At 36.2% G+C, this 11768-nt stretch overlaps 1 protein-coding gene and 1 pseudogene across 2 annotated transcripts; both read right to left on the bottom strand.

Annotated features, from left to right (window-relative positions):
* Positions 1 to 283: 283 nt before the first annotated feature.
* On the bottom strand, positions 284 to 6397 carry LOC144443739 (prenylcysteine oxidase 1-like; annotated as a pseudogene). Its single transcript, XR_013481700.1, has 5 exons — positions 6169 to 6397; positions 5138 to 5213; positions 3534 to 3974; positions 2030 to 2227; positions 284 to 877 (listed from the first exon to the last, which is right to left on the bottom strand). The product of XR_013481700.1 is annotated as a prenylcysteine oxidase 1-like (transcript).
* Positions 6398 to 7445: 1048 nt separating this feature from the next.
* Positions 7446 to 10752, bottom strand: LOC144443111 (uncharacterized). The gene is made up of 3 exons (XM_078132483.1): positions 10703 to 10752; positions 8577 to 9161; positions 7446 to 7591 (listed from the first exon to the last, which is right to left on the bottom strand). Coding segments are annotated over exons 1-3 (732 nt in total). The 5' UTR covers positions 10704 to 10752.
* Positions 10753 to 11768: the final 1016 nt, after the last annotated feature.

The raw sequence follows: 11768 nt of genomic DNA, 5'->3' as shown, positions 1-11768 counted from the left end.
ACTTCACCGCAGGGTATATATAGATCGGCAAGCACGGCAGTCATCCTCAATATAAAACACATTGTCTGGTTTACATTGTAGAAGCATGGTATCTGCTACATCCGAATGTATTAACGGAAAGTTTACCATGACACTCATCACAACTCTCTGTGCACGAAATTGCAACATAACGAGACACAGAAATTCACACCACATAAAAAATCAAATGTCATTTCATCTCTGTTTTATTCAGGAGTTATACACAAGACATTCACCTGATAAATGAGAATGGTAACGATCACTTTTTTTCAAATTAACATCAATTTGCAGACAGCAAGAGATGTCAACGAGAAGGTGAGCATGGTCAGCTTGTCAGTACTAACACGGTGTAGTACTGATGGACAATGTGAAGCTACTTGGTTCAAGTTTTCACTGATAAGGAGGGCGGTATTACGAGCTGCTATGACGGACCCTTCCATCTGACTCATGATGTCATTCATAACACCAACGTTGTACAAGCCTGGTGCTAGAATGACCTCCTGGTAGGAATCGCCTTCCTTAGTGTGTGGAGGTAACAGTGGATGTGCGTATTCCCAGACATGCATCAACTTGATGGTTGGGTTGATGAATATTTCTTCTAGTTTATTGGTGATATCGAACAGTGCAACCACACTGTAGTGCCTTGTTTCAGGGGTAACTTTGCTCAGTGTATAATACGCAAAACCATCTGTGTTTGCTAAATATGGTGTGGCCGCGATGACATTGGGTTCATTCCAACTGTCATTGGTTTTGAAATATTCTGGATTGGCACCCTCTGCAGTGAGTATATATACATAGCCAGACTGCCATTTTCTATCCCTTTGTTCAATCACTGACTCGAAGCCTATGAAATCAATTCCTACAGAATATGAATAAAACGTTCAGAGTATTCAGTGCATTACTAACTTGCCAACATTGAACATATCGTCCAGAGTACACACATAGTATGTTTAAAGTGTGTGTGTGTGTGTGTGTGTGTGTGTGTGTGTGTGTGTGTGTGTGTGTGTGTGAACTATATAGATCAACTGTCTTGAAATTTGCCAATTAGACCCTAAAATAGTAGATCTACTGTTGAATATTTTCTGCATTTTCCAAAAACATACGAACATCGGGCGACAATTCATTAGGTAAAGGTGGTTCAATGCCAGTACCAAGATAGTTAAGGTTTAAAAATATTTAATTTTCTAATGTTAAGACTTAATGTAGAGTACAGCACATTTACATAGAGAAAGGGGCAATTCTGTCAAAATATGGATGACACGTAATGTGACGTAAATGCATTTCTGGTTGAGACTGATATGTTATCTATCCATGCATTTAGCATTTAGTACAGTTAGAACCTATAAAGTCAACTGCCCCCATCCCAACCCCAACCCCATTAGTTGGTGTTGATATGGACTATGGACTAAAAAGATAACCTTTTTATCTTTGGTGTCACATGATTGTAACCGACACTTCATTGCTTTATAGTCGCTGACAATAATCACAATTATGTATAGCACTCTCCTTCGGCTGGTCTTCGATGTTGTAATTTGCACCCAAATCTCGTATAAACTGCGATTGGGGAGTCATTGCTTAACAGATATATATATATATATATATATATATATATATATATATATATATATATATATATATATATATATATATATATATATATATATATATATATATATATATATGGTAGTACTGGAACTCTTTCTTGGTTGTAACTCGGAGTTTCACGCATTATGCGATCATCAGACAATGTTGTCTGATGATCGCATAATGCGTGAAACTCCGAGTTACAACCAAGAAAGAGTTCCAGCACTACAAAAACTATTGCGCTCTGCCACTGCGGTATAGAGCACTGTCTTAGCAGATTGATACTCACCGAGTTATATATATATATATATATATATATATATATATATATATATATATATATATATATATATATATATATATATATATATATATATATATATATATATATATATATATATATATATATATATATATTATCACAAACCTGTCTTTTCGATCGGGGCTGCAATAACCACAAAATCAGCACATATAGTTGTATTTTGACCGTTGTCTGATTGATAGGTAACATCAAATCCTGTACTCAATTTAGTTACTGACTTTACTGATGAATTCAGATGAAAATCAGCTAATGATGCTTCTAGGAGAGCTTCAGGCAGCTTCTGCATCCCGCCTGCAACTCGACCTGGATACAGACATAATAGAAGAGACAGATACAATTACATTAGGAAGGATGGGTGGATGAGATATGGATGGAAAGTGGTAGGGGGACGGGAGAGTGGAATTCAGACAATGGTGCTTCTGGCAGATGTTCAGGCAGTCTGTGCATCCCAGCTGTAACTTGACCTGATCCCAATTTTGAAACATATCACAATCACAAGGTGTAAAGAAAAGTGTGAGTAACAGTCCAGTACAACAATGGATTGCAATTTTATTTAATGTAAATTAGATACACATTTTCACATAACAAGAGCCATAACTCCATAAGCCAAGTGCAATTTACGCGCATTGGTGACTCATCAGTGCTCACATGTTAATTGATCAAGATCATGTAATTTTACTAAGAGAGGTAACAATTACAACTACTCTTCACTATGAGGCAAACTATATTGCATTGCGAAAGTTAGTTCATACAAAATCCCCAAATATATGTACTATATGTGATTATATGGTGCTAATATATTCTTACAAATGGTAAAATAGTATAAAGGTAGGCTGACACAAATACAGGAAACGATCGAGCAATCTGTAGACGGATCTCCTTCTATGAAATTCTAAAAAATGAAAGTTAAAATTGTTCAATAACTATTTTTTTTTTAAATTGTAACTGTTAATTGTGGTCGATTTTATATGTAGTGACTAGTGTTGTCATGGGTTTACAACCCACAACACCAAAGTAAAGCGTTTTCCGTATATTGTATCACAATTGTTTATAATTAACATCCATATTAAGTGTAGAAGTATACAGTTTCATTTGCTAATTCACCACAGTAGAAAGGCCACATGCTAGGCTTGTAAATAAACCAATTGAAACAGTATATACATTTACACTTGATATGAATGCTATAAATGAGTGTAGCACATAGACAAAGTGCTTTACTTCAATGTTACTCGTAGTATTGGTTTTGAATACGTTGCCATATTATTTTGATTTGACTCGATACTTCTCATTAAAATATCCAATATGGAGACACAAGCTAGGTTATATACTGTCAGTCATAGAGTTCGCCATGTATTATTTCACTGATTACATGATTCTGGTCGATGGTGGCACTGATGTTATGGTCAGTACCGTAAAATACGTAATTTAACATTTTCTTACCATGGTATGTGTGCAGCTACATACACAAGTTTACCTAGTATATATGATACAATATATCACATGGCTTACAATGATGAGAAGTAATGTATCATATCTAACTAAAACATAATATTTTCAAAAATGGGTCCAGTTTCATGCAGGTAGTGCAGCTGTAATATTTTGAACTTACCACTGTCCATTTTTACTGTAAGTGAAATCTGCATGGAAAATACTTGGCTTTGCATGCCTTGCAAATGATACAGAACGTGAGTTGGTGCCATGGCAAGGTCTTGAAGCTCCAAATCTACACCAGCATCTGTGTAATATTGTGTACTTTCAAGCGTTGGCCATTCCATCAGACAACCAGGTGTTAGATATTCCTTCATTGATATGAAAGTTTTGTCACCTCTTTCGTCGTAATTTTCTACCATTCTTTCTGCAAAATCCATCGCATCGGCTTCCAAGAATTCCATGGATGAATTATGCATCTTTCCAAGTTTTTCCGTGTCGACAAGATTGTTGCCATCCCATGAGGTAAATGTAAATGGTAACACGAATTCTCTGATCCCTTCATCAATCATCGTCATCTGTCGTTTCCAACTCCATTTCCTGTGCAAGTTCTTTGATATACCTGTGATGATACAAACATTCTTACAGAGGAACAATATTAGGCTGATTTCATCCTTCGTGCTTTAGTTGATTTCAGTAAGTCATGAAAAGTCACGTTCACCACTGTGCAATATCGTCAAACTTCTCTAAAAATGTGAGGAATGCAATTTTTCAGTTGTGCACTGGAATTCTGGGTATGGTGCTCTATTACACCTACACCTAATTCTGGTGTCACAAGACCATCCGTGTAAAACTTGTATCTATTGTTTCTACCATACACGTCGATTAGGTAGAAACAACTTATGGATTAGGTAGACACAATAGACAGACTAATAGATAGGGACACTAGTGACATCAGCATAGGTATAATTGGGCACCATACCCAGAATTCCCTGCACCAGTATACAGAGGTGAATTCATGCTAATTTGAATACTCATATCTTTGTCTTATTTTTAGAGAAGTCATCCGTTGTAGAGTGGTGACTCACGCAGGTTTGACATCAACTAATGATGCAGCTAGGACAACACCTGCCTCTGAGTTGCCTTACCTTGTATTCCCCTGTAAGGATTCTGTCCCTCTAGGTGTCTGTCAATGCACAGAGCCTCTAGGTGGAGGGTCTATGATCAATGTAACAGTACTGTCATTTTCAATATCATCTCAGCCCCATTCTCAATATCATATCACCCCAATATAGAGGTCATCCACAGATTTTGTCACGTTGACTGATGCTTATATAATCTCCAATTCAAATAGCTCGGATAATTATCACATAGACCACTTATTAAAATAAACACTTTGTCCCTCATCTATTAAATTTTTACATGTTTGTTTCTCATCGTAGGACCTCAAAAACAATGGGTCAGTCGGTTAACAAAACGAAAAAGAAGAAAAAGTAAGTATATGTGATGTGTATATCTTGGCGAAACTTTCAATCTATAATGATATAGTTTAACAACCCTGTGTACTTTAGAGATGACAAGGAAGCACTTTGAATCGTTTCATTTATCAAAGGTCCCGAATTTCATCCAGATACGCGTTTGCGACTTCTCAGTCACTTCTTCTCCTTTATTAGGCCAAAGTGTCCATGAAAGACTTAAAGTTTCTGTAATGTGCAGTCGAACTGACACTAGTTTTCTACTGTTTTTCTAGTTTTCAAGTAGATAAAATGTCATGTGATTATTTACCGTTGATATCCTGTCCATGCATAGGCCCCTATATTATAAATGTCATCATCAATAACAACATCATAAAGGCGACCCCCTGCAAAGGAAAAACATATTGTAAAGATTAAGAATAATGTAAGTTGAAATTTTCAAGTTCCACATTCTCGCGTCTGTTAAGAGTTGCCTAAAGAGGCTAGTTGTTTTATGCCGATGAAAGTCCCACTTAATCTTGAATAATATGACTACGCTAGCTATATCCGTCAACTGCCTTAGAGTTGAAAGGAAAATCATTTAGCCCTGTATATGTTAGATCGCCCTCAAACTGTTAATTGCATGATTGGCAGCCATCGACAACTCAATGCCGAATGGGTGCTTGGACAGTCTGAGTCTACTTTCCGCTAACTGTAGGGCACACACGTCCTTTCTACTGAGCATAGTAAACATGTTATAGATGACTTACAACTTTGGAAAAACAAAACAAAAACCCTTGGATTAACACAGGGTATTTGGTGTAACACGAGGTATGGGTAAAATATCACATGTATGTACATGTTTTCGAAAGACCTTGAAAACATCGATGGTATATTTAGTACCGGGAATCCTGGATGAATGTGCATTTTTTTTACCTGTGACGGTCATATCTCAAGGTTGAAGGTCAAATAAATATGTAATTTATGTGTTTTTTCCGACAGTTCATGGTAAGCAGCGCGACAAGACCAAGTAATTTATGTGTTTTTTTCCGACAGTTCATGGTAAGCAGCGCGACAAGACCAAGTAAAGGCCGCGCGACAATTAATGGTAGAATGTTTTTTCAAGTTAAGGCCACGAGTGTCACAGATTTGGAAACGTGAAAATATATCTATGAACAATATGTCTTAGGCTCCCCTTTACCGATCTAACTAACTGTCTGTGGAACCCGCCTGATCTAGTCGTTTTATTCATGAACAGTCGTTTTATTCATGAATTTTTAGCATTGTAAAGAGCACTGAGACGTAGTGTAACTCAGTTTCGTGAACATTTACGACATTATATTGTAAAGGGACCATACATACCAATACGAGAATCGGCTTCTAGGATGATAGTATTGACATTTCCGATGACCTTATGCAGGTAGTATGCACACGATGTACCGCCTATCCCAGCTCCGACTATCACTACAGTCGGCGTTCCATCGCGGCTACAGAGAGCTTCAGACGTAATGGAAGTAATGAGAAGTAAAACTTTAAACATTACGTTCGATTTCATTCTGCGGCCAGGAATCAAACTAAAAAGGTGTGTTAATGGTTGTTGTTCAGATGATGTAAATTAGTTTATTATAATGACAAAAGGTCGAGGTGATCCTAGCTATACGTCCTTTACCAAGGCATGAATCCAGCTTTGAACCAATACTGGTGTGCTGGTTCAGGAAGGGGTAAAATGACTGGGAAAAATGTAGTTTTGTATTCCGGTGTAAAATAAAATCGTATCCGTCAAAGTATCCGCTTATGCTTTTTTCGCACATATGCTAATTCGATCACGGGTCAATGTTTTCATTTTACATGGTACCATGTCCGATAGGGAGGTTGATCGTTAGCAAGGGCGCCCTCTAGTAGAAAAGGGGATCTCAGAATTACTCTCGTTTTGTCACCTCCTCCACTGTAACTTCAATAACTTGAATAAAAACGGACTGGAATTTATTTACTGGAAGAAAATATCAAAACTTAAACTTAATTTCCATCTGATCAGAGAGAACCATTTTGTTTCTGAACAAAAATTATGCAACTTGAGAAGACATATAAGTACTTATAATTGTATATACAACTATAAGTTTCACTTTGAACATATTTCGAAATATCATTTGCCTTGTTCTACTCTAACTAGTAACTTTACAACGTCTCTCCAGTCCGTTCACAATCAAATTCACAGATCAGAACATGTGCACTTCACTTCATTTCACTTCACTTCACTTCACTTCACTTCACTTCACTTCACTTCACTTCACTTCACTTCACGAAATATCACATGTACGAAATACAGAGAACACATTGTACAGTTCACACGACACATTGTACCATTTTCCCTTTATTGTTTCCTCTATGATTGGCTAATATAAAGAATTATGACATATTTTACAGTGTTGACGTCATAGCGATAAACGCATACGGATGACTAGTGGAATGAATGTCATAGCAAATTTTACCACATATATTTCCCATTAAGTTTGTTATTTCCCCTTTTGATTAGTTAAAGATATATACAATAATACATAGTTATTGCATTCAAGGCAGCGTTGACGCCAGCTTATGATCATGAGTTGTATGATCTTGGAAAAGTTGTAAAATAAGATTCCTTAGTCCGAGAAGGGGTCATTTTGACAATGACCTTTCTCATGGTCGATGTCTTGAGTTCCTACAGCCACGGTCTTTTTAAGTTTCCGTATTAGTCTTCGGTCGTCACTCCATGATGTATAAAATCCATCTGCTGTTCTCGATGTCACTGAGAAAATCAAAATGTAAATAGATTTAATAACCTGTATTGTGATGTGTGAGTTCCCACATTTATATGGCATTGTGTGTATGAGGATAAACCCACCCTTTTAGGTTATAAAAATATATTGTTGCACTGTCATTTGGTTTTAGCTTTTACTGGACATAATTATTTGAATAAGCAGTATTAAAGACAAGTCTTTGATACAGATAGAAATACCTTGTTTACTTAAGTACTTGTTATTTTTATGTCAAATTTCAAGAGAGACAATCGAAAATAGGTTGTTGTCTTTTTCAGTGAACTGTTACAACCAAACGTACGAGAATATAACATTCACATTCAATACATATTACAAAACCGCTGTCTTGCACAGTGCTGAGCGGTATAACTTATAGTTTATGTTGTCTGTATTAATATCAAAGCACGCTTAATAATCTTAAAGATAGATACATCGTTTGATGAAGAAAGGTTGCTAATAAGGCAGTTTAAGTTTAACAGATTGATGCACTGGTAAGGTTTATTGAGAGTGTGAACGTTATCTTAGGAACATATCAAATGATTCTTACACATAGTTGTATCGTTCTCGCAACCCTGATACATGTATTTCTTCCGCGACACTGCGAAATATCAAGCCTCTTGTGAGGTAATATTCTATTCCAGGATTATGATATTCCATTCCAGGATGATAATAATACAAAATAATGACGTTATTAGGTAGTTAGGTATTTTTTGAATATTCGTAATAACGTCATTAGTTTGTATTATGATCATCTTAGAATAGAATACATGTATTATCATCCTGGAATAGAATAATAGTTCACAAGTGACTGTGCTCTTGACGGTGCGCCAAAATAAACATATTCACAGTGTAATACATGTAGTTTGTACGTAAGTATTCAATCATACATCTGTGTTAGTATTTATTTACATTTTGCTCTTTCGTAAACCTCTGTTTATATCAAAGTTCACTAAACCCGACGCCAAGGTAACTTACTTGCACTAGCAGTTTGTCTATCTTTTCTTGGTTGTCTCTTTGATCTTTCTCCTTGTTCGTCTTCCATGTAACGCATTAGGTTGTGCTCACGTAGTTCAAGTTCATGGTCAAACCATTTTTGAAAATTCCAACCATCGTCCATCACCTTTTGGTGATTTTCTTTGAGTTCATGCAAAAGTTGGCTCTGTTCCAAGAAATCTTTGACCATCTTATTCTTGTGCTGTGCCTTCTTCTCCTTTTTATCTTCCTCTTGTTTCTTTTGATTCCAATTCGTCATAACTTCTTCTACCATTTCTTTCCTGTCTCTCTCTTGTCTTTCTTTGTATCTCTTTTCTGAAATATCAACTGCCTTCCTTACAAGATGCTCTACAAGAAGTTCAAAGTCTCGTATCATTGAGTAGTGATCAAAATCCTCTTTTCGTTGCTCGGCAACCTCTTCCTTGTGTTTTTCTTCAGCTTCTTTACGTTCTTTTTCTCTTTTTTTCTCAGCCACCAATTTCTTTTCTTTGTCGGCCTTCCATTGTTTATATTTTTCACTATCTTTGATCCTGGGATCATTCGGACTTAGAATTCTCGCATTCGGCACTATTGACAGTAAATAAAACGAGCATATATCATCATTACGTGAGTTTACACTTGCAGCAATATTTTGTAAATGTACATATATCACTTTATGTTATACGGTATTACGCTCTCTTGATCAAACTCGTGGTCTCACCATAATAAAACATCATTATTGTTCGATATAGATTAATGTATTAACGTTGATTATGTTTGTAAAATTTGAAATTCAATAAAGTTTCGAGGTCATGTGACCTATAAGCCCTTTTATGTAGATAAGTTCAGAAAATGTCCTAATATGTCTTTTTGTACTTCGTGATCATTTTAACCGGTTTTGCAAACTTCTACTATTTATTGAGGATTTTAGCTTTAAAATTGTACGACAGGATAGTACAGTGTGGATAGGCAGCAATATAGACTACTATTATCAGGGATATATATCATTTTGAACTTGATTGCATGTATCAGGAATGTTTTACAATCCAACATTTTATCATGACTTTGATCTCAGACCATTTTAATAGTGGCGCTGAGGTTTGATGAACAAAGTACAGTGAAGCTTGTACAATAACCGTTGACCTATTGATTGAGAAGTAAATAGGTCGAGTACTTTACGAAGAGGTGGTATTTCAATTTTTGATTTGTAGTTTCGTCCATCATTAACTGTATGACACTGGATGTATGTATGTATACATACCATACATATAAATCCTGTTTCAATGAATGTATGTTTGCCAGATACATTTAACTGTATTGCCAATGACTGTAATACATTTTGCTCTATTTACAATGACTGCATACAGGCTATAAATATAAATTCTATTTCCAATGACTGTATATTTGCTATAAATAGAAACTCAGTAGTGGCCATTCATACCAAAGTGGAAGTATATGTGTCATTCCATTGTAACTTGAACATTTCAAACGTAGATTACTTTATGTGATATGTGATTGCCATATAGCTGTTACATTATCTGTAGTCAGAACTTGGGACAACAAAGGTACTGTATTTGAATTAAATGTTCATTTCTCCATATTACCATAGAAGTCAATGTACATCAACCTGTCGATGGCTTATAGTCTGCTTTGGTAATCGTATCCCGGCCCGGGACCATATCGTCTCTTTCCGGACATGGTCGCGTTTTCTCCAGGCCTAGCGTTTAGTCCGTATTGACTAAACAGAGAAGTCTATAGACACACAGTGTACCAAACATTCCAACAAAGGTTTTAATCTATGTTGTGAAGAATCAGTCGTTGTGTTGTAATCGCTTGACAATGCGGATTTATCAGAAAGGGTTGGCAGAAGTTCATGCCAACTGAAAGAAATGACAGCAATTTGCTAACATCTATCTCTTCACTGCTAACGTAACAAATCACGTCTCAACTGCAGACATTTTTCGTGAAAAATTAAAACGTCTAAAACAACATGGTCGATATTCAGTAGCATACTATGGAACTCAACGAATATACTATGTATAATCCACTTCAAACAGTTTATGCTCCCATAAACACTACCTTTACCGGAGGGCAGTGTCGACTGCCACGAAGGACACGAATAAACTTACTTTTCTCCTTGTTTCCATTGACTGTCACAGGGGTTTACACCGGCTACCTGGCTTACTTCGCCACTTAATAATCTTTATATGTCAACACGGCACAATCGATATCCTATTCTTATAGGCTAAGTCGGTCTGGATCTGACTCTAGGTATGGTATCTTTCGATTTTAGATGCGAGTAAACACTTCTGCCGCTTCAGTAAGCAGTCACCAGTGTGGAGTTATTTTGCATACGGGTCACTCAGAGACCAAACACAAGTCGTATTGTCATGAGACAACACATTAAAATTCGTCTTGGAGACACCAAGCGACTGAACGTTTATCATGTTAATTTCTAGGTCAAATGGACAGGCTAGTCATTTACAGCGTTCAGAATGTGATTTATTTTGAAGTGCTGTGAACTATTTTGAATTGTTAACAGACTCACGCCATGCATTACACAGTGTAAATAATATAATGGCCTCTCTACCGCACGTGATGATGAAAGGCAACAATTGAGTCGACTGTTTATTATAAATTGATCGTCACTCTGTGCGATTGCTTCTACATGTTGGATAGAGTAATTTTCCTCAAATAAACCAATGCTGTACGGAAGTAAGTCTACAGACAGTTTGAAATGCACGAGAGTCAGGACTTGTGTCTGTATTCATCGAATATAACCTACAACGACCAGACCAACTGTCAACATTATCATTCTTGAGATGGATGAAATATACGACTAACTGCAGTTCACTAATTTCATAAGTCTTTCCAAAACCTTTTTTTTCATTTGATTTCGAAAGAATACTTCTAAAAAACTGCTGTCCTTGAAGAAACGTTAGCTAGGAAACTAGGAGTCATCATGGCATCCCGATTAGCACAAAGGACAACGAAATTATCTGCATAGGGTACATTTAGTACGTTATATTTTGGAAAAAAGATTCGATTACCTGGTGTCTACATTTTTTTTATTATTATTATTATTTCACCAGAAATTCTGCGAAGGGTACATAACAGAAAAAAAGGAGGAGCAGGAAAAGTAAATAAGTCAATAAGCTAAAAGTTCTGACAATATTACTTCCAGCTAATAATTAC

Source organism: Glandiceps talaboti, chromosome 12, assembly GCF_964340395.1.
Source record: "Glandiceps talaboti chromosome 12, keGlaTala1.1, whole genome shotgun sequence".
Taxonomy (NCBI): domain Eukaryota; kingdom Metazoa; phylum Hemichordata; class Enteropneusta; family Spengelidae; genus Glandiceps; species Glandiceps talaboti.
The sequence above is the reverse complement of the archived record's forward strand: the minus strand, read 5'-3'. Positions and strand labels throughout refer to the sequence as shown.